The 23679-nt window shown below is 51.2% G+C and overlaps 1 protein-coding gene across 1 annotated transcript in view; it reads left to right on the top strand.

Moving 5' to 3' along the window:
* TPR (translocated promoter region, nuclear basket protein) overlaps positions 1 to 23679 on the top strand; it is a 190365-nt gene that overhangs the window by 121260 nt on the left and 45426 nt on the right. Inside the window, 4 exon segments of the mRNA XM_044300517.1 lie at positions 3017 to 3192; positions 4250 to 4397; positions 4916 to 5053; positions 19878 to 20009. Coding sequence (XP_044156452.1) covers positions 3017 to 3192; positions 4250 to 4397; positions 4916 to 5053; positions 19878 to 20009 — 594 coding nt within the window.

The raw sequence follows: 23679 nt of genomic DNA on the forward strand, positions 1-23679 counted from the left end.
TGCATGCTGGGAGTCGTAGTTTCACCACAGCTGGAGTGCCGAAGGTTGCTGATCCCTGCCCTACCTGGACGACATTTTGATAAAGGCCCCGTCACTTCCACAGGCCGAGGACAGCGTCCGAATCACTGTTCAAACTCTGGAACGGTACGGTTGGCTGATCAACCTCCCCAAATCCTCTTTCCGGCCCTCCCAGAGACTCTCCTTCCTGGGTATAGTCTTGGACACTTCGGTGTCTCGGGTGTTTCTTCCGGATTCCAAGTCCTCCCAGATTCAGCTGGCAGTGTCGCTCCTTCTGCGCTCCCAGAGTTCCACCATTCGGGAGTGCATGTGGGTTCTGGGTCTTTATGGTCGCCTCCTTCGAGGCCATACCATATGCCCAGTTCCACACTCGACCACTACAATAGGTGATCCTTTCCCTTTGGGATATGACCTCTTGGGGTCTGGACGCTCCCATCCACTTGTTCCGGCAAGTTCGGGCGTCTCTCCCTTGGTGGCAGTCCCCCCCCCCCTGAACCTGTAGTCAGGAAGGTCCTTCCTTCCGTTCTCCTGTACGATAGTCACCACCGATGCCAGCCTCTTCGGCTGGGGCGGCGTTCTCCAAAACCAGACAGTTCAGGGGGTCTGGTTGGCGGGGGAATCCCTCCTCCCGATAAACATTTTAGAACTGAGGGCGATTTTCCACTCCCTCTCCCATTGGACTCCTCTCCTTGCATCTCGTCCGGTGAGAGTTCAGTCAGACAATGCCACGGCTGTGGCTTACATCAATCAGGGCGGAACCCGCAGTCGGGCGGTGATGCGGGAGGTGGAAAAGATCCACCTATGGGCGGAGTCTCATGTTCCAGTGTTGTCGGCGGTGTACATTCCGGGAGTCTACAACTGGACGGCGGATTTTCTGAGTCGCACCAAGGTGGATCCAGGCGAGTGGTCTCTACATCCGGAGGTTTTCGAGGACATCTGCCATCGATGGGGCCGTCCGGACATGGACTTGATGGCGTCCCGGCTAAACAGCAAGGTGCCTGTGTTCCTGGCTCTCGCTCGGGACCCGCAGGCATACGGGGTAGATGCGCTGGTGTCTCCGTGGCAGCAATTGAGCCTCCCTTGTCTTCCCTCCACTTCCTCTGCTGGCGAAGGTGCTGCGCAAGATCGAGGCGGAGGGGATACCGACCATTCTCATCGCCCCGAATTGGCCTCGCTGCGCCTGGTTCTCCCAGGTCGCTCGAATGCTGGCGGATGTTCCATGACCTCTTCCCGACAGAGGATCTCCTGTCTCGGGGACCGCTCTTCCACCAGAATTCATGGCCGCTGCATTTAACGGCGTGGCTGTTGAATCTCCATCCTGAGGAAGAGGGGGTTCTCTGATGCGATAGTGAGAACCGTGATCAAGGCTCAAAAACCGGCTTCCTCACGGATCTATTATCGCACCTGCAAGGCCTATCTGACCTTTTGTGAGAACTCGGGTTTCCCGCCCCTTTGTTTCTCCATTCCGGTGGTGCTGCCTTTTCTCCAGTCTGGTCTCGAGCTGGGGTTGTCGCTGATTTTCCCTGAAGGGTCAGGTTTCAGCCCTGGCTGTCTTTTTTCAGAAGTCCATTGCTCTCTTGGGTCCTGTGAGAACTTTTCTGCAGGGGGTGGCGCATTTGGTTCCTCCATATGTTCCACCCTTGCCCCCCCTGGGATCTCAACTTGGTCCTGCACGCCCTTCAGGCGGCCCCCTTTGAGCCTCTGAGGGAGGTCTCGCTGACCTTACTCACCTGGAAGGTAGTCTTTTTGGTGGCCATAACTTCCATCAGGCAGGTTTCGGAGCTGGCCGCACTTTCCTGCCGGGAGCTTTTTCTGGTTTTTCACCAGGCTAAGGTAGTGCTCCGGCCGGTTCCTTCCTTTTTACCCAAGGTGGTTTCTCCCTTCCACCTTAACGAGGATCTTGTCCTGCCCTCTTTTTGTCCTTCTCCAGCAAACCTCAAGGAACGCACTCTCCGCTCCCTGGACGTCGTCAGGGCCCTGAAGGTGTATCTGGGGGCTACTGCCTCTGTGATTCCCGAGGGGCCTCGTAAGGGTCTGGCGGCTTCCAAGGTCACTGTGGCGCGATGGATCCGCTCTGCTATCGCTGCGGCTTATTGCGCTCGTTGCCAGGTTCCCCCGTCTTGCATTACCGCTCACTCCACAAGGGCAGTGGGAGCTTCCTGGGCTAGACGCAATCGCGCCTCCGCGTCCCAGTTGTGTAAGGCGGCCACTTGGTCGTCCTTGCATGCCTTCGCGAAGTTCTATCGGCTGCACTCGTTGGCCTTGGATGATGCTGTCCTTGGGCGCAGGGTATTGCAGGCTGTGGTTCCTATTTGACTGTTGGGCGTTTCTTCTCCTGGAGGTGTCAGTTTTTTTTTCTTTTTCCCCACCCCATGGACTGTCTCCCCCAATGGAATGTATGAGAAAAGGAGATTTTTAATTTTTTTTTTATTTTTTTGCAAAACTCACCTGTAAAATCTTTTTCTCGTCTTTTCCATTGGGGGACACAGCTCCTGCCCCTTTACGCCTCATGGTTTACTGTGTGATGGGTTCCATTGTGTTTTCCATTATCTCCTTCTACTGCTTTTGTAACGACTGAAGTTCTCCTGGTGGAGCCTGGGGGTATAGCCCGAGGAGGAGGAGCTCCTTTTTTGCATAGTGTCCCTCCTAGTGATAGCTCTAAGCTATACCCATGGTCTGTGTCCCCCAATGGAAAAGACAAGAGAGATTTTACAGGTGAGTTTTGCAAAAAATCTCCTTTTTAGCTAGGTGCAGAGGGTTTCCTAAAAACCTATGCATTGAATTTACAACCAGGTATAGGTGCACTCACAATAGTAAATCTGGTCTGTTATTGAAGTCCATGTACTGTTGGGTGCTATACGCTCCTATGCCCTGACATAATGACTGACCAAAACTTGTCTGTCTAATGGAAACTGCAGTTCTTTACATTGTTCTCTTGGCTGCATGCAGAACCATTATACAACGAGTACATCTTTCTCAATTCCTTTTGTGACAATAGGATGAAGTTTCAAAGAATCTTTCTCGGTGTGAAGATTTGGAAAAGCAAAACAGGCTATTACATGACCAGATAGAGAACCTCAGTAAAAAGATGGTGACTTCTGTTCAACAAGGAGCTCTTAACGTGTCATTAAGCGAAGAAGGAAAGTCCCAGGATCAAGTTATGGAAATTCTCAGGTATTGAAGTGGGAAACGGTGTTGGTTTGTGTTTTACATTTATATAAATAAAACAATTGAAAGTTTTATTCTGAATGCGGACACTTGGTGTACCTGCAGGCTTCCCCAGTGGTCCTGTAAGTCACACAGGTCTCCGCTAGTCTAGGGCAGGCATGCTCAACCTACGGCCCTCCAGCTGTTGTAAAACTAAACTTCCAAAATGCCCCGCTGTAGACTGATAGCTGTAGGCTGTCCGGGCATGCTGGGAGTAGTAGTTTTGCAACAGCTGGAGGGCCGCAGGTTTAGCATGCCTGGTCTAGGGAGTTGGAGAAATGGGTAAGCACATCTGTTTGTATCTCCAATAGACTCCACAGATAAGCCAGAAATATCAATGGTCAGACGGTCCTTTTTAACAGTCGTCTTTTCCCCATGTTTCTATGACTATTTCTATCACAATAAATTTGATCCATCCTAGCATTTACATTTCTGTTAGCAATAGTGTGATCATATATTTTATATATTTAATCTTCTTATGTTCACTAGAAGGAGAGTGAAGCAGCTTCTAGTAAACTACTCTTCTATGTGGTTGACAATGCAAATATGCATATGTGTTAAAAGGGTTGTCCTAGATTTCAATACTGGTGACCTCCTCAGAATAGGTCATCGTTTTCTGATTGGTAAGGGGCCCACTCCCAGAACCCCTCCCGATCAGCTGTTTGAAGAGACTATGGCGCTCCTGTGAGAGCTGCAGCCTCTTCCTAGGACTGTGACACCATGTTGAGATGATAACGTGGCCTAGTTGCATTTTAGTCCCATTTAAGTAAATGGACCTGAGCTGTAATAGTGCAGCTGTTATCCAATAGACAGTGCAGTGCTTGGTAAGCTGCCTCCCCAATAGCTAATCATTTGAGATGCCAGGAGTTGAAGCCTCACTGTTCTGATATTGGTGACCTAACCTGAGGATAGGTCATCATTACTAAATGCTCGGAAAAACCCTTTAGTTTATTTTTATTTATTTTTGGTCCGATGAACTTAACCTGCTGTGATAACTATATTTGTTTCAATTGGTAACCTACAGATTTGTGAGACGAGAGAAAGAAATTGCAGAGACAAGATTTGAAGTGGCACAAGTTGAATGTTTGAGATACCGACAGCGCATGGAGCATATGGAGAAAGAAATTAATGAGCTGCAGGACAGTTTGAATGCGGAACGTGAGAAAGTTCAGGTTGGGTTTTTGTAACATTCATGTTTAAACATATCTGTTTACTGGAGATTATCCATCTGCTTTATGAAATGTTTTATTCACTAAATATTGTGTTCATGAGTGTATTTTAGTTAAAGAGCTAGGAAATGCCATAAATGTCAGACGCATCCCCTCCATTCACTGTTATGGGACTTCCTTTGGGGAATTTTAATGCTACATTTTTTGCTAAGTTCTTCTGTGACTGGGGCTGATATTCACCCTAGTTACAGAGGAATACAACCCCTAGACCTCTTAGCTGTTGAGTGTCTATTGCAGACCTGATCTTGGTCTGCTAACACCCAGCAGCTTGTGCCGCTACCCTGCTCACAGCAATCACGTGACTATTAGGACTGGAACAGGAAAGCAGAATTGCTGCTTTCTAATCTGTATATACAGCACTCAAGCTCATATTGACAGCTTATTAGTAAAATATTTAAAAGCCACATTCCCATGATCATATTAGCATTCTAATGTCATGTTTTTCTATCTAATAAATTCAGGTAACTGCAAAAACTATGGCCCAACACGATGAACTAATGAGAAAAACAGAAACTATGAATGTTTTAATAGAGACAAACCGATTGCTGAGGGAAGATAAAGAGAAGTTGGAACATAACTTGCAACAACTTCAAGCTAAGGTCAGTCTTACAGTGTGTGTGTATATATATATATCTCAGTGCTCCAGACAAAAAAAAATTACTAAGGAGCCATTGGCTACTGAACTGAAAAACGTAGGCTCCAAATTTAAATATATATAATTAAAGACTTGAAGGACAAGATGACAGTAGTGAGCCAGCTCTATCTACAGCATACTTCCTGCCAGAACTAGGCAACCTAAAGACTACAGCAACACATACCTCTTCCATCAATTATCTCCTGTCATGTAGACGTTCTTTCCTCTTCTTTTTTTTTTTTTTTTTGCACAGCCATCCATTACAGATTCTTTCAGCCGCATCTAGGCTCTGCAGAGTTTGTTAAAAACGTGTTAGATTTCTTAATTTTTCTATAAGCCTCCCCACATTTTAAACACAACTTCCCCACCCTGGTTTCCCAACAATGTCGTCCTGCTGTCCCTCCCAGCCCTGTGCCCACTCTGCTCCCCAATGCCCCTGCTAAAAAAGTGACCCCCCCCCCCCCCCAGTAGACAGTACCCCAGGTAAAAAAAAATGCCACTATAGTGCCCCCTTAATTTCCCCTATAGTGCCCCAGAAATAAAATGCCACCAATATAGTGTATCCAGTGATGCCCCATATAGTGCCCTCATAAAAAAAAAAAATGCCCTGGTAATGCACCCTATAGGGCCTCACCCAGTGCTACCAGTTATGGCCCTTATACTGCCCCCTGTATTAAAAATTACTCTAGAGTGCCCCAATTATGCTGCCAGGAACGTCCCTCACTGCGCCACCTCCAGCAGGGACGTCCCTCACTGCGCCCCCTCATCCCACGTTCGCCAGTGTTCATGATGCAGGCCACAACGCAGTATTGAGCTGCAGTGGCGGGTCTAGGAGACCAGACTAAAAAGTCTTTTAGATAGATATATACAGGTCCTTCTAAAAAAATTAGCATTTCCCGCCCAGTTTCCTTGGGGGACACAGAAGACCTTGGGTATAGCTCATCTCCCTAGGAGGCGTGACACTAAGAAAAAACTGTTAAGCCCCTCCTCCACAGCTATACCCTCAGCCTGGAGAGAAAGGCTGCCAGTTTTAGCTTAGTGTCCAAGGAGGCAAGACACTCCCTGCTACTGCAGGGCTGTTTTCTCCTTGTTTAAATTTTGATTTTTACTTTTTTTCTTTTCTTTTGTTCCAGACAATCAGGGACAACAGAGTCGCACTAGACCTCTCTGTTTTTCCCGGGGTCGAGCTGCGCCAGTGCCGGTCATCCGCACTGCTGCCTCCCCCACAGAAGGCAAGGTGGACCAGGGCAGCCCAGCTCCCCTGCATCCCGCCAGCGCAAGGGTCGCCCGCACGCCAAGCCCCTCTTCCAGCGTCCTGCCACTACGGTGCCAGTAGCTGAAGGGGCGACCCTGCTGGAACGGACCGAGGGTGAAGACGGCTATGGTGAGAGATTGGCTTCTCCAGCCCTACGGCCCCCTCCTCCCACCCTGGTCTCCTGCGTGACTGACCCCCATACTTTAGCCTATCCAAGCAGAGTGGCTATTGGGTGGCTGGACCTAGGCTGGTCCCTGGGGTGTCGCAAGGCGGACAGCACTCACCCATTCCCTTTCTCCCCTCCATAGATCATAAGGGACGCGGCAGCCTCACTACAGGATGGAGGTCCGCGCAAAGAGGGGGCGCTTGCTGCGTGCTCAGGGCAGCCGCAAAACTTTAGTCCACGGGCTGCGGCCTGGTCTTTTCGCGGCCCGCTGGGCCGCACCATCCGGTGCTCCTTCCCGGGCCCCTGACTCTTCCTGGCCGCGGGGTGGCTCCCGCGGCCGGCGTTACATGTGCGAGCTATGCTCCAACTAGGCCCGGCCGACCTTCGGTCCGGTCGGCCGGACGCCGCAAATTTTGGCCCAGGCGTCGCGGCCTGCTGGGCCGCACCTCACGCTCCTCTCGGGTCCCTGATTCTTCCGGCCGCGGGGTGGGCTCCCGCGGCCGGCGTTGGCTAGAGCTGTGCTCCAACAGGCCCCGGCCGGCCGGGCGCTGCATAGTTTGTCAGGCTTCGCGGCCTGCCGACCGCAATTCCGGCACTCGGGGTGGGCTCCCGCGGCCGGTATGTGGGCACCCGCGGCCGGCTTAGGCCGACCGGTACTTTAAATGCTTGCGGCCCCGGTCTCCGGGCGCCGGTAAAATTTAGGCCCCGGCTTCACGGTCTGCTAGGCCGCAAATTCAGGCCTCGGGGGGCGGGAACTCTCCAAGCGCGAATTCTTCCCGCCTGGAGGTTCCCCCGCCCCCAAGAGTTCGCAGCGCCGCCCCCCCCCCACACAGGCCAGATGCCTGTTAACCCTTTGGGTACTGGCCGGCTCCTGATGGGCCCGTACGGCCTGTGCCCCTGTATGGTTGCCCCCCTTTCTGCCTCAGGGAGGCTGTAATATTAATAAATAATAATAATAATGTAATAATAATATAAAAAAAAAAAAAAAAAAAAAAAAATTATAATTTTGTTTTAAATAACTGGTCTTGTGGGGCTGCGCAGGACGCGGCAGCCTCATCATTCGGTATGCTGTCCGTAGGCATGCCCCTCTCTCTTAGGCGGTATGTCGCGCTCCCCGGCTGCGGCGCTGGCCAGGGCATGTTCCCCCTCCCAGGCGTTTTCTTGCCCTCTCCCGGGATACGGCGCTGGCCAGGTGCATGCATAAAATTTTTCTGGCCAGTATGAGTCACCCAGTTCTGGTGGCTGCAGGTGCATGGCCCTCCTTCCTAGGCGGAATACTGCATCATAGGCGGAATACTGCACTCTCACCGGTTACGGTGCTGGCCATGTGCATGAACCCCTTCCATAGGAGGTATACTGCACTCTCCCCGGATACGGTGCCGGCCATGTGCACGTTCCCCTTCCATAGGCGGAACACTGGACTCTCACTGGATTCGTTGCCGGCCATGTGCATGTACCCTTCCATAGGCGGAATGCTGCACTCTCACCGGATACGGTGCCGGCCATGTGCGTGTACCCCTCCCATAAGAGGTACACTGCACTCTCCACGGATACGGTGCCGGCCATGTGCACGTTCCCCTTCCATAGGCGGAACACTGAACCTCACTGGATCCGTTGCCGGCCATGTGCATGACCCCCCCCCCCCCCCCCTTCCGTGGGCGGTGTGCCGCACTCTCCCTGGATTCGCTGCTGGCCTTGGACATGTCTCCTTTCCTCAGGCGACATACGTACACTCTCACTGACTGTGTTTGTTCTCTCGCCAGTGCGTTGCTGGCCATGTGCATGGCCCCATCCATGGCGGGGTGCTCGCACTCTCACTGGATGCGATGCTGGCCATGTGCATGACCCCCATTTCTGGGCATGAGCATGCCCTCTAACTTGGGTGGAATGCTTGCACTCCCATGGAATCTGTGCTGGTCTTGTGCATGGCCACCCCTTATTCCATGGGCGGCATTTTTGCACGCTCACGCGATCCATGGCTGTCCGTGTTTATGCGGTGCTGAACTGGTACACGTCCCCCTTCATTGGCGGAGTGGTGCACTCTCACGAAATTCGGTGTTGGGTGGATTTTTGCACAATCACTTAATGATAGAATAACCCTGTGCATGCCCCCTTTCCCTAAGTGTACCTTCCTGCGTTCTGCTGGACATGTGCGGCCATGGGCATGGCCCCCTTCTGGGCGGACTGTGGTATGTCCTACTTTTCCAAAGTAGGTACTGGCCTTGGTATTCCCCCCTTTTGGGGCGGGCTTCTGCACTCTTGCCGACTGCTGTGTTGGCCAGGTACATTTCCCCCCTTTTCTGGGCGGACTGCTTGCGTTCCATTGCATGCCGTGCTGGTCTTGTGCATGACTGCCTTTCAGGTTGCACTTGCACTTCCGTTGGTACGGTTGGACTCTGGCTGATCCTTCGCTGAGTGACTATTTTTTTTTTTGCAGTGAGCGGACTTTCTTGTGCGCTCTGGCCGTTGTTTGGGCCAGGTATGCCTTCTCCTCCCATGGGTGGGTTGGTCTTCTCACTGCTTACGGGGCTACTCGTACGTATGCCTCCCTTTCTCCTGCAACATACCTTTTTTTCTCTTGAGATACGATGCTTGCAGCTAGCCTTGCGCTATCTCTCTAAAGAGCTCGTTCTGTCCACCTGTGTGAGCCTACGGTGGTGTTCAACAAACAGCTAATGAATGCCCAATGTGTTCAAAGGTGTGTGTATGTGTGTGTGTATGTGTATATATATATATATATATATATATATATATATATATATATATATATATATATATATATATATATATATATATACCTTATGTATAAGTAGACGCGCTCTAGTTGTTCGCTACTGCACCGTGCTGGGTGGTACTCATTCCTTTCGTCCCTTCCGCCCGGGGTGTGTTCGTGGTCCCTAGATGCGTACCCGTTCGTCCTCCCGCGGCATTGTTTCCCTACGTTGGTGGTCACATAGTCGAGAGTGCTGTCTGCAGCGTCCCTCGAATTCTGCGTTTTCTCTGGCGGGACTACGGTTCCCTCGCCTACTACCATTCCTCCTCTTCAGATGCGGTGTGGTGTGAGTCCTTCCGGTTGGTGCCCTCTGCGCTTCAGTCTGATCTGTTACCAGGTCGGGCCGCTCTTCTCGGGAAGGTCACCCAACTTCTTTTGGGTGCTCGCGTACCCAGGTCCGGAGGACCTCCATCTTGGGTTCTTCAGGGTATTCGCCTTCTGCGGGCGGTGAACCGGGCGTCTCGGTGTAGCGGGGTTCTGCTCTTGAGCTGTCCTATGTCTTCCCTGTTGGCCACCCCTCCTTTCGGTTGGAGGGTGTTATGCCGGCCTCTGTCTCGACTGCCTTTTCTCGCCGGCTCTGTTTGGCTCCCGCTCGGTATGGTTCACTACGATGTGGCTTCTGTCCCGGCCGTGCTTCAGAGGCTTCCTTCGCTGCCCCCCCCCTCTGGGGAGAGCATGGTTGTTCATGTGGATGGTTCTGGTGTTCCTTTTGGCCTCGTACTGTTTCCCTTGTTCACACTGGCTGTACTAGCTGTGTGCCTATTTACCGGGTCTGCCGCGTTCTGTCCTCCAGCTGGGTGCAGATTGAGTTTTTTTCCATTCTCTGCAATGGTTCTGCCATGGACTTACCTTCTCGGTAACTTGGGAGGACTACTATTCGGTCAGGGTTGCCCTTGGATCTCCCACACTGGGACTGTGGAACGGCTTCCGTTCTGGCCGTGTTACTGGTCTGCGCAGGATCTCGTTGGGTTTCACCCGCTTGCCCAGGCGACTCTAGCGGGCTCGTTAGTGTTCGCTCCTGGCCGTGTTTCGTCCAGGTTCTGTTGTAGGACTTAGGGTTTTTACCTGGGGTTCTGTGGGAAGCTGGGCGTTTTCCCCTCTCTGCCTTTCTTTCTCCATGGTTCTGTCTTTCTCCAGTCCGGCCTGGACCTGGGACTGGGACCCTGTTGCTTCAAGTGTCGGCGCTGTCCCTCCTCTTTCAGCGTTCCACGGCCCCTCTGGGCCTGTCAAGACCTTCTTCCATGGAGCGGCTCTTGGGTTCCCTTTGTACTGCCCTCCGGTACCGCCCTGGGATCTACATACTGGGTTCTTGGCGCTCCTATCTTTCCTTTGGAGCCGTTACAGTAGTTCTCTCTACTCCTTCTGTCCTGTGCGGTTGTGTTTCCGTAGCCGTCTGGTCTCTGACGGGTGTCTGAGTGGCGGTCCTTCTTGTTCTGAGCCTTCTGTCTTTCCATAGGACAGGGCTGTTCTCCATCCCGTCTCTTCCTTCCTTCTGAAGGTGGTGTTTGTCTTTCAGTTCCGCGAGGCATTCGTCCTCCCCTTCCCGCCCCCGGGAACGGACACTTCACCGTTTGGACGTTGTTTGGGCCTTGCATTTTTGCTTGGAGATCTCCGGCTCTTGTCGACGTTTGGTCTCTTGTGTTTCTAGGAGGTCCGTGCAAGGGTTGCGGCCTCCAGGGTGGCTTCCTCCGCTTTCTCCGAGTGGCTATTGTTGTGGTTACCGCACCAAGGGCAGGGTTCTGCCTTTGGTGTCACTGTCCATTTCACCAGAGCGGTCGGTGTCCCCTGGGCCGGAGGCATTGGGCTTCGGCCATGCATTTGTGCAAGGCGGTCACTGGTCTTCCTTGCACACCTTACCGAGTTCTACAGGGTGCATACTCGGGCTTCAGCGGATGCTGTCTTGGGCTGCCTGGTCTGCAGGCGGCGGTTTCTTGATGCCTTCGGGTGCTTCGCCTTGGTGCTGTAGTCCCTCCCCTCTTGGACTGCTATTGAACGTCCCAAGGTCTTCTGTGTCCCCCAAGGAAACTGGGCGAGAAAACGAGATTTTTGTATAACTTACCAGTAAAATCTCTTTCTCGCTCTTTCCTTGGGGGACACAGCACCCACCCATTCTTTGTTTTTATCTACGCGAGTTTCCGAGTTTGTTTTACCCGTTGGGTAGTTGGCTTGTTGGTTCCACTTCTTGGGCTTTGCCTTTTCTCACTACTTGGACACGCAACTGGCAGCCTTTCTCTCCAGGCTGAGGGTATAGCTGTGGAGGAGGGGCTTAACAGTTTTTTCTTAGTGTCACGCCTCCTAGGGAGATGAGCTATACCCAAGGTCTTCTGTGTCCCCCAAGGAAAGAGCGAGAAAGAGATTTTACTGGTAAGTTATACAAAAATCTCGTTATTGTGATAAAGTTCATTATTTTCTGTAATGTACTGATAAACATTAGACTTTCATATATTTTAGATTCATTACACACCAACTGAAGTAGTTCAAGCCTTTTTATTGTTTTAATATTGATGATTTTGGCATACAGCTCATGAAAACCCAAAATTCCTATCTAAAAAAATTAGCATATCATGAAAAGGTTCTCTAAACGAGCTATTAACCTAATCATCTGAATCAACTAATTAACTCTAAACACCTGCAAAAGATTCCTGAGGCTTTTAAAAACTCCCAGCCTGGTTCATTACTCAAAACCGCAATCATGGGTAGACCTGACTGCTGTCCAGAAGGCCATCATTGACACCCTCAAGCAAGAGGGTAAGACACAGAAATAAATTTCTGAATGAATAGGCTGTTCCCAGAGTGCTGTATCAAGGCACCTCAGTGGGAAGTCTGTGGGAAGGAAAAAATGTGGCAGAAAACGCTGCACAACGAGAAGAGGTGACCGGACCCTGAGGAAGATTGTGGAGAAGGACCGATTCCAGACCTTGGGGGACCTGCGGAAGCAGTGGACTGAGTCTGGAGTAGAAACATCCAGAGCCACCGTGTACAGGCGTGTGCAGGAAATGGGCTACAGGTGCCGCATTCCCCAGGTCAAGCCACTTTTGAACCAGAAACAGCGGCAGAAGCGCCTGACCTGGGCTACAGAGAAGCAGCACTGGACTGTTGCATGTCATTCGGAAATCAAGGTGCCAGAGTCTGGAGGAAGACTGGGGAGAGGGAAATGCCAAAATGCCTGAAGTCCAGTGTCAAGTACCCACAGTCAGTGATGGTCTGGGGTGCCATGTCAGCTGCTGGTGTTGGTCCACTGCGTTTTATCAAGGGCAGGGTCAATGCAGCTAGCTATCAGGAGATTTTGGAGCACTTCATGCTTCCATCTGCTGAAAAGCTTTATGGAGATGAAGATTTAATTTCTCGCCCATTTTCCTTGGGGGACACAGACCTTGGGTATAGCTCAGCTCCCTAGGAGGCGTGACACTAAGTAAAACTGTTAAGCCCCTCCTCCATCAGCTATACCCTCAGCCTGGAGATAGAGGCTACCAGTTTTAGCTTAGTGTCCAAGGAGGCAAGACACTCCCTGCTACTGCAGGGCTGTTTTCTCCTTGTTATTTTTACTTTTTCTTCTAATTTTGTTATTTTATTTTTTCTTAGGGATACCAGAGACGCATTAGACCTCTCTGCTCTCCCGGGGTTGAGCTGCGCCAGTGCCAACTTATCTGCACTGCTGCCTCCCCCACAGAAGCAATAGGAGGATCTGGGCAGCAATGGCTCCCCTACATCCCGCCAGCTAGGGGGTCGCCCGCACGCCAAGCCCCTCTTCCAGCTTCCTGCCACTGCGGTGCCAGTGGCTGAAGGGGCGACCCTGCTGGAAAGGACTGAGGGTGAAGACGTCGGACGGTGAGATGGCTATTCCAGCCCATACCCCGTCCCTATCTGCAGCATCTACCCCTCTGGGTAAGGGGGGCACCCGTGGTCGCTCATTCTGAGCGCTCATCTGCAGGACAATGCAGCACAGCAGCATCCTCAGCACCCCCACGCCGTTCCCCCCCCCCACGCTGCTATCTTTCTCCCCCCCCTCCCCCTCATTCGGGGCTGACTCCATTTTTCTCTTCTCTCTCTCCCCCTTCCCGCCGAGAACGGGGGGCGGGGCTTAGCGGTCCCGGCGGGGGGCGGGGCTTAGCGGTCCCGGCAGGGGGCGGGGCTTACACGCGCGTCATTTTGGGGGCGGAGCTACGTTCTCCTTCACAGGAGACATTTCAAGCGCTGGAGGGGGCGGAGCTTGTTCCCCGTGCTTTCTGCTGAGGTTTCCCGCGCTTCCTCACTCCTGACAGGAAGCTGGGACACGGTGGGGGACTCTAACCTCCTGTGGGCGCTCTCTGCTGCTCTCTGCTGCTCACTGCTGTTCACTGCTTCTCTGCTGCTGCTGATCTGGGCCATCTCCTGACGTTCTTCTGAGGCACTGGTAGGACAGTTAACCCTCCTGGTCATAGCTGCTATAACCCTTTGTGGTCTCTATATTAGAGTACAACCACACTTCAGCATGTCAGATCCCACAGGTGCCCCCAAACCCTGGTACCATGCCTGTACCGCCTGTAAGGAACTTTTTCCGCGTGGGCAATCTGAGCCGCATTGCCTTGCATGTCAGGCCCCGGTGCAGGGCCCGCTTCCCGCTACGCCCCCCGGTGCCTCTGAACCCCCTGACTGGGCTAGGTCTCTGTCTCAGGCGGTGGAAAGCCTTACACACGTAGTGGGCCGTCTCGTGGATAGACCGCCTCTCCCGCAGGCTGCCACAATCCCTGTCGCACCCGCTGGGACTACCGTTTCTGCCGCCCCCACTGGTTCCCTGCCTCTCAGCGAATCTTCCAGGGCCCGGCATACTCAGAAACGTTCAAGGGTTGAGCGCACATCTTCTCCAGATGCTTCGCTCTCTCCGCCATGCGTGCGAGCTCAGTCAAGTCTATCCTCTCAAAGGGATACGCTTTCTGAGGGAGAACTGGCGGATTCGGACGTGGACATGGACTCAGAGCTTCCGTCCAAATTGGCGTCCGCGGTGGGGCATCTTGTCACTAGCATCCGTGATACCTTTCAGCTACACGATGACCCCCCCCAGCTCTGAACAGGCCGGCGTGTCCTTTCTCCGCCCCAAACAGGCCTCCAAGGTTTTTCCCATACACGCTGATTTTTCTTCTGTGGTATCCAAGGCTTGGACTCGGCCTAACGTCCGCTTTATTACACCCAAAAAGCTGGACATTTGTTATCCCTTTCCAGCGGATTCTGTGACCACGTGGACATCCCCGCCTAAGGTTGATCCTCCCGTGGCTCGCCTGTCCAAAAGCACTACTATTCCTGTACAGGACGGATCTTCCCTCCAGTCTGTTGAGGACCGTCGTACGGAATCCCTCTCCAAGGCCATATTTACTGCCTCTGGTTCGGCCCTTAGACCGGTCTTTGCCTCCGCCTGGGTTGGCAAAGCGGTCTCTGAATGGGGTTTGCAACTGGAACGGGAGTTAGGGTCGGACGTCCCTGTTCAGGACCTCCGTTCCTTAGCCCAACTAATTGTTCAGGCCGGAAAATTCGTCTGTGAGGCCTCCCTTGGGAAGAGTACTCACCTCCCCCAGTCCAGGCCAATGGGCGCCCCCCGTGGTCGCGCTGGTTCGTCCCGTTTTTCGGTCCTTTCGCAAGCCCACCGGGTCTAGACCCGCGGCCAGTTCTTCTTCCTCTGGCCCAGCCCAGGATAGACGCAAGAAGCCGTTTTTTCGGACGCAAACTACCTGGCGCAAGTCCCAGCCTGCACGGGCTCCCACAGGCCAGCAGCCCTCTGCCTGAAGGTGCGCCCCCACCCACCCGGGTGGGGGGCCGCCTTCTCCTATTCAGGAACGTATGGCGGGCCCATGGGGATGCTCCTGGATACAGAGTTGGCGGAGGTCCGCCTTCCGTCGGACAAGCGTCTGGCCCTTCGCGGGTCGGTTCGCAGTCTCCTCCGTCATCACCGCCCTTCCCTCAGATCCAGCATGCGGTTGTTGGGAAAGATGGTTGCCTGTTTCGAAGCGGTGCCGTTCGCACAATTCCAATCCCGCACCTTTCAGAGGGCAATTCTGTCGGCCTGGGACAAATCACCGAGGAGTCTGGACAGGACCTTTCTTCTGCCTCCCCTGGCTCGGGCTTCCCTCGGCTGGTGGTTGCATATCCCTCTAAGGGGGAAGTCCTTCCTTCCACTGAACTGGCTGGTGATTACCACAGATGCCAGCTTACGGGGGTGGGGGGGGGGTTTTCCCTCCCCGGTCCGTCCAGGGCGTTTGGTCTCTATCGGAGTCCAGACTTCCAATATTCTGGAACTGAGGGCGATTCTTCTGTCCCTCAGACACTAGACCCATCTGCTGAGGGGCCACCCTGTTCGGATCCAATCGGACAATGCCACGGCTGTGGCATACATAAACCATCAGGGAGGCAGTCGCAGCGATGCAAGAGGTGACCCTCATTCTCCTCTGGGCGGAGACGCACGTGCCGGCCTTATCTGCGATTTACATCCCGGGGGTGGACAACTGGGCGGCGGATTTCCTCAGCCGGTCCACCATCGACCCGGGAGAATGGTCCCTGCACCCAGAGGTGTTCGAAGCCCTTTGTCTTCGCTGGGGTCGCCCCGACGTGGACCTCATGGCCTCCAAATTCAACCACAAGGTCCCCCTATACCTGGCCAGGGCACGGGACCCGAAGGCATACGGCGCCGACGCGCTCGTCCTTCCGTGGCGCGAATTCTCCCTTCTGTACGTCTTTCCTCCTTTACCCCTCCTGCCACGGGTTCATCGGAGGATCGCGGCAGAGGGTGTCCCCGCGATTCTAATCGCCCCGGATTGGCCCCGCCGGTCTTGGTACGCCGACCTAATGTTGCTGTTGGCAGACGCACCGTGGCCACTGCCCTCCAGGGAAGACCTTCTCTCTCAGGGACCGATCTTCCACGAGCATTTAGGCTCGCTACGTTTGACGGCGTGGCTATTGAGACCGCCGTCTTAACGCGACGGGGTTTCTCCGCGGACGTAGTCCGCACCATGATCCGGGCTCGTAAGCCCGTATCCTCTAGGATCTACTATCGGGTTTGGAGGTCCTATCTGGGGTTCTGTGAGTCCCGGAGCATCCCACCTCTCCGGTTTTCTCTTCCCACAATCCTGTCCTTCCTCCAGTCGGGTCTGGACCTGGGGCTGTGCCTCAGTTCTCTGAAGGGTCAGATTTCGGCGCTGTCTAATCTTCTCCAGCGTCCCCTGGCCCTTCTAGGGCCAATTAAGACCTTTTTACAAGGGGTGGCTCACTCTGTTCCGCCGTACCGCCCTCCAGTTCCTTCCTGGGACCTGAATGTGGTGCTCTCGTCGCTCCAATCAGCCCCCTTCGAGCCTTTACGGGAGGTCTCCCTTCGCCTTCTGTCCTGCAAGGTCATCTTTCTTGTGGCCGTCACGTCTCTCCGACGGGTGTCGGAGTTAGCGGCTCTTTCTTGCTCCGAACCTTTCCTGATCTTCCACCAGGATAAGGTTGTGCTTCGGCCTGTCCCGACTTTCCTGCCAAAGGTGGTCTCCGCCTTTCACATCAATGAGGACATCGTCCTTCCGTCGCTCTGTCCCTCTCCTTCCCACCCCAGAGAACGGGAACTGCACCGTCTGGATGTGGTCAGGGCGTTGAGGATTTACTTGGAGGTCACCGGGTCCTTTCGGCGCACGGACTCCCTGTTTGTGGTTCCGGAGGGTTCGCGCAAAGGGTTGGCGGTCTCCAAGGTGGCTATTGCCCATTTCATTAAACTGGCGGTGTCTGAGGCTTATCGAGCCAAGGGCAGACCTCCGCCTTTCGGCGTCACTGCTCATTCCACCAGAGCAGTCGGAGCTTCCTGGGCGCAGAGGCATCGGGCCTCGGCTGAACAGTTGTGCAAAGCAGCCACTTGGTCCTCTCTGCACACTTTCACAAAGTTCTATAGGGTGCATACGCATGCATCAGCGGATGCTGCTTTGGGCCGCCTGGTTTTGCAGGCAGCGGTTTCCTGATGCTCTGGTGGTGTTCCGCCTTGGGTTTGTGGTCCCTCCCTTCTTGGACTGCTCTTGAACGTCCCAAGGTCTGTGTCCCCCAAGGAAAATGGGCGAGAAAAGGAGATTTTTGTATAACTTACCAGTTAAATCTCTTTCTCGCTCTTCCTTGGGGGACACAGCACCCACCCTTCTGTGTTTGGTTACAGGGTTATGGTCTGGCGCCCCGTTGGGTTGCTGGCTGGTTGTTTCCGTTATTGGTTGTTATCCTTTCACTACTTGGACACGCAACTGGTAGCCTCTATCTCCAGGCTGAGGGTATAGCTGATGGAGGAGGGGCTTAACAGTTTTACTTAGTGTCACGCCTCCTAGGGAGCTGAGCTATACCCAAGGTCTGTGTCCCCCAAGGAAGAGCGAGAAAGAGATTTAACTGGTAAGTTATACAAAAATCTCCTTTTTTCAGCACGACCTGGCACCTGCTCACAGTGTCAAAACCACTGGTAAATGGTTTACTGACCATGATATTACTGTGCTCAATTGGCCTGCCAACTCTCCTGACCTGAACCCCATAGAGAATCTGTGGGATATTGGGAAGAGAAAGTTGAGAGACGCAAGACCCAACACTCTGGATGAGCTTAAGGCCGCTATCGAAGCATCCTGGGCCTCCATAACACCTCAGCAGTGCCACAGGCTGATTGCCTCCATGCCACGCCGCATTGAAGCAGTCATTTCTGCAAAAGGATTCCCGACCAAGTATTGAGTGCATAACTGAACATAATTATTTGAAGGTTGACTTTTTTTTGTATTAAAAACACTTCTTTTATTGGTCGGATGAAATATGCTAATTTTTTGAGATGGGAAATTTTAGGTTTTCATGAGCTGTATGCCAAAATCATCAATATTAAAACAATAAAAGGCTTGAACTACTTCAGTTGGTGTGTAATGAATCTAAAATATGTGAAAGTCTAATGTTTATCAGTACATTACAGAAAATAATGAACTTTATCACAATATGCAAATTTTTTTTAGAAGGACCTGTATATTATGAATGAAGACACCGCAGCACATCCGTTGGTGAAAAAGAAAGTGTGAACCTGTGTGTGTGTGTGTGTGTGTGTATATATATATGTGTATATATATATAATTTTTTTTTCATTTGCTTAGGCCCTGAGTCTCAGTGATGTAAAAGATTTATATGCCAAATTTCATGAAGATTGGATAATATTTAGGGGTTGCACATATTGATCACTTTTATTACTACTCTCAATCCTGTACCTGTTTGGTCTCAAAACGACTTCAGTTTCAGGATCCCAGAGACTCTGCATCAAGCAAGGTGGATGGCAAAGGCAATATATGCACTTAAAATTGTCCTCTTCACTAAACAGTAGAATATTCCTCAACATTTTGTCAGCCTTATATGTTTCCTTTTTGCACGAGGCGATTGTAAGTCGATGGGCTCCAAAGAATATGGATATGCTACATCTTCTGAGCACTTACCCAGATGCAGACGTAAAAAAAAGTGCTCTCACAGTTGCTAAGAGACACCTTTGGTATCTGTCAAACGTAGGATTGGATTTTTTTGGGATGAACGTATTACTCAGGCTGTTAAGGAAAATATGACTAAAAATTTTGAAACCAAACTTGCAAAGAAAAAGGAAATGAAACGATTAGAGGGTAAAAACCTAGTTTTTGAAGGAAAAGTCCTGAGCCATTTTGTTACTAATAAAACAAAGACTTTTTTTGAATTGTTTGGGATCCACAACGTGACAGAATACTGCAGTGATTCTCTAAGAAGCCATGTGAACGCTCTTAAGGTGGTCAATGATACCGCAGAAAGAGGAATCGCTCCGATAGTCAGGGACGAACAACAAAAACGATTCTTGTTGAGGGTAGTCAAGCATCACAGAAAAGTCGTCACCAAGCTAACAAAAGAAGGGATTGCATCGTTCAAAGTTGATTAATATAACACATGTTTTGCCTATCATACCACCTATTAATCTTAGTGTCTAGTTTTTAATAAGTTTGTGATTTCTAGTTTTCCCAATAAAAGTAACTGAAAAATCTTATTTTTTGCCTACTTTTACAAAACTGATCAAAGTGTGCAACCTCTAAATATTATCCAATCTTCTTGAAATTTGGCATGTATATCTTTTACATCAGCCTCGGGGCCTAAGTAAAGTCTGCAAAAATGAAAGTGTGTATTTGTATATTTTGTTTGCAGGCAGCAGTGCGTGCTTATACCACACAATGTTACCAGGAAATGATTACTTTTGTGTCCGCATGAATGATCTATTATGCGATTAACAAGCATTTCGCTTTGTTAATCGCGTGATCCGTGCCACTTTTACACCGCCAGATAATTGCTAACAAGTGTTCCTATGAAAGCTCATTAGCACCTATCTGGCAGTCCCCCAGTGATCTCAAGGATTTCAGAGTTGGTAACAGTGAGTACTCTAGTTTGAGTAAAGAAAAATGCACAGAGGTGTCCATAAGTAAAGTTCTGGGTGGATTTTCACAATGTGTCTTTTTGCATAGGAACTATATATAGAGGCATAATATGATTATGGTATGTTTTATTTTTCATCTGTCCGGTTTTGTAATTTAGGCCTTATAAGGGTTAAAGTATTGTTCTGTTCTAAGACAGGAGTCTGTTTATTTTAGATCAGGAAACTTGAGGCAAATATATTACCACTGCAAGAATCCAACTCTGAGTTGAGCGAGAAAAGTGGTATGCTACAGGCAGAAAAGAAATTGCTTGAGGAAGATGTAAAACGCTGGAGGGCCCGAACACAGGTACGCTGCTTAAAAAATAAAATTTAATGCAGTAATATTTTGATTAACTGTTGCTGTTTGACCTGATAAGATGCTTTATTACATGTAGTCTTATTAGGCTCAATCAACCATCCAATTCCTGAAAATAGGTGACTTTATTCCTGTGTGAGAGAGAGATAGAGAGAGAGATAGAGAGAGAGATAGAGAGAGAGATAGAGAGATAGAGAGGAGAGTAGTAGAGAGAGAGATAGAGAGAGAATAGAGAGAGAGATAGAGAGAGAGATAGAGAGAGAGAAGAGAGAGAGATAGAGAGAGAGAGAAGAGAGAGATAGAGAGAGAGAGAGGAGATGATAGAGCGAGAGAGATAGTCGAGAGAGAGATAGAGAGAGATAGGGAGAGAGATAGGTGATAGAGAGAGAGAGAGGATACGAGAGAGAGATATCGAGTGAGTGAGTAGAGCGAGAGAGAGACGAGAGATCTAAGAGAGAGAGAGATATCGAGAGAGAAGATATCGAGAGAGAGAGAGATATCGATGGAGAGAGAGAGAGAGATTGAGAGATAGACGAAGAGATATAGAGAGATGGAGAGAGAGAATCATCGAGAGAGAGAGAGAGATATCGATAGAGAGAGAGATCGTAGAGAGAGATGAGATATCGAGAGAGATAGAGAGATATCTGAGAGAGAGAGAGATTCTGAGAAGATAGAGAGATTCGAGAGGAGAGAGAGATATAGAGATAGAGAGAGAGAGATATCGAGAGGAGAGAGAGATATAGAGAGGAGAGATTATCGAGAGATAGAGAGATAGAGAGAGAGACGAGAGTATCGAGGAATATCTAGAGAGAAGAGAGATATCGAGAGAGATAGAGACGAGAGGAGAGAGAGATGAGAAGAGATAATGGAGAGAGAGAGGTATCGAGAGATGAGAGAGAGAGTATAGAGAGAGTAGATATCGAGAGTAGAGAGATACGAGAGAGAGAGAGGAGAGATATCGAGAGAGATAGATAATGATATCGAGAGAGATAGAAGAGATATCTTCTAGAGGAGATGATTATAGAGATAGAGAGAGATATCGAGAGAGAGAGAGAGAGAGAGAGAGATAGAGATAACTAATTATATGAAATCCGGCAGCACTCACTTTAGCCGTTATCAGGTGCAAGCGTCTCGCCTTTGACCATAGGCTTGTATATTAAAGGAAAAAATCAACGCAGCACTCTTGTAAAAACAAAAAACGCAGTGTCTTTATTCACACATGTGACACAAATAGGCAACGTTTCAATCCCCTTCCGGGATCCTTCTTGGCTTGAGAAGGATCCCGGAAGTGGATTGAAACGTTGCCTACTTTTGTCACATGTGTGAATAAAGACAGTGTTTGTTTTTTGTTTTTACAAGAAGAGTGCTGCATTGATTTTTTTTTTTTTCCTTGGAAAAAAAAAAATATATAAATTTATTTATTTTAGACTAGTGGAATTTGACGATCATTTTGGTGGTGGTAATCATTTCTCGCTCATATCATAGGGGGACACAGGACTATAGGTATAGCTGCTGCTGCCACTAGGAGGCGACGCTAAGCTAAAAAGTGTTAGCCCTTCCTGCCGGCTATACCCCCTCCAGCCTGGAGAGAGCATATCGCTTTTTAGCTTATTGTTGTAGGAGGCAGACCTTCGTCAAGTCTTTTTTTTTTTTTTTTTTTTTTTTTCTTTTTTTTTCTTCTCAGCAAGGGGAACAGGGTCGCTTAACCGGCCGAACCCTTGTTAACCCCTTTGGGTGCAGGCCGGCTCCCAATGGGCCTGTATGACTGGCCCCCCTTTTTTCCTGCCTCTCAGAGAATCTGTGCCCCTGTATGGTGGCTCCCCTTTCTGCCTCAGAGGCGCTGTGTTACAATAAATAGATAACTATCAGACTTCTTGTGGGCTGCGCAGGACGCTGCAGCCTCATCTCAGATGCAGTGTGGTTAGTGCTGCCTGTCTGCATGCCCCCCTTCCATAGGCGGAATGGTGTCGCGCTCCCTGGCTGCGTCGCTGCCAGGTGCATTTTCCCCTTCTAGGCGGTTTCTTGCCCTCTCCCGGGATACGGCGCTGGCCAAGTGCGTGCGGCTCTTTCTGTAGGCAGCATTCGTCACCCTCTCCAGTTATGGTGCCTGACATGTGCATGACCCCCCCCCCCCCCCCCCCCCCTCCTAGGCGGGATACTGCACTCGCCGGATACGGTGCTGGCCATGTGCACGACTCCCTTCCATAGGCGGGACACTGCATTTTCACTAGACTCGCTGCCGGTCATAGGCATGACTCCCTTCCGTAGGCAGCATTCGGCACTCTCATTGGATTCGCTGCCGGCCTTGGGCATGCCTCCTTCCCTCAGGCGGCATACATACACTCCCTCTGTCTGTGGTTGTTCTCTCGCCGGTACGTTGCTGTCCATGTGCATGAACCCCATACATGGTGGGGTGCTTGCACTCTCACTGGATCCGTTGCTGGCCATATGCATGACCCCTCTTCCGTGGGCGGTGTACGCACTCTCTCTGGATTCGCTGACTACCATGGGCATGCCTCCTTTCCTCAGGCGACATACACACATTCTCACTGGTTGTGTTTCTCTCATCAGTACGTTGCTAGCCATGTGCATGACGCACACCCCCAACCCCCCCACCCCTTTTTCTGGGCGGCATATTGCACTCACCGGATACGTTGCTGGCCATGAGCATGGCCCTCTAACATGGGTGGAACGCTTGAACTCCCATTGGATACGGTGCTGGCCTTGTGCATGACCACCCCTCATGCCATGCGCGGAATTTTGCATGGTCACGAGATTCACGGCTGTCCTTGTGTGTGCTGTACTGGACTTGTACATGTCCCCCTTCTCTGCGGAATAGTTGCACACTCACGAAATTCGGTGTTGGGGGAATTATTGCACACTCACTCAATGCTAGGATAACCCTGTGCATGTCCCCCTTTCACTAGGTGGACCTCCTGCGTTCCTGCTGGATACTGTGTTGCCATGTGCATGGCCCCCTTTCTGGGCGAAATATGGTATGTCCTACTTCTCTGAAGTAGGTACAGGCTTGGGCATCACCCCCTTTTGGGGTGGACCTTTGCACTCTTGCCGACTGCAGTTTGCCAGGTACATTCTCCCCCCCCCCCCCCCCCCCCCTTTCGGGGCAGATTGCTTGCGTTCCATTGCATGCCATACTGGTCTTGTGCATGACTCCCTTTCAGGTTGCACTTTGCACTTCCGTAGATACTGTGGCTGGCCCTCTTCGCTGAGTGACTTTTTTGCAGTGAACGGACGTTCTTGTGCGTTTGGGCTGTGTATGCCTTCTCCTCCTGTAGGTGGGTTGGCCTTCTCACTGCTTGCGGGGCTGCTCGTGTGTATGCCTCCCTTCCTCCTGCGACATACTTGTTTCTCTTGAGATACGATGCTTGCCGCAAGCCTTGCACTCTTCTCTAAAGAGATCATTCTGTCCACCTGACCCGGACGGGCTCTACTTGCTCTCTTCTGCACCGAGCTGGGTGATACTCATTCATTTCATTGGCCCTTCCGCCCGGGGAGTGTTCGTGGTTCCTAGATGCGTACCCATTCATCCTCCCGCGGCATTGCTTCCCTGCGCTAGTGATCACATGGTCAAGAGTGCCGTCTGCAGCGCCCCTCGAATTCTACATTGGCTCTGGCGGGACTGCGGTTCCCTTGCTCGCCT

Source organism: Bufo gargarizans, chromosome 7, assembly GCF_014858855.1.
Source record: "Bufo gargarizans isolate SCDJY-AF-19 chromosome 7, ASM1485885v1, whole genome shotgun sequence".
NCBI classification, from domain to species: domain Eukaryota; kingdom Metazoa; phylum Chordata; class Amphibia; order Anura; family Bufonidae; genus Bufo; species Bufo gargarizans.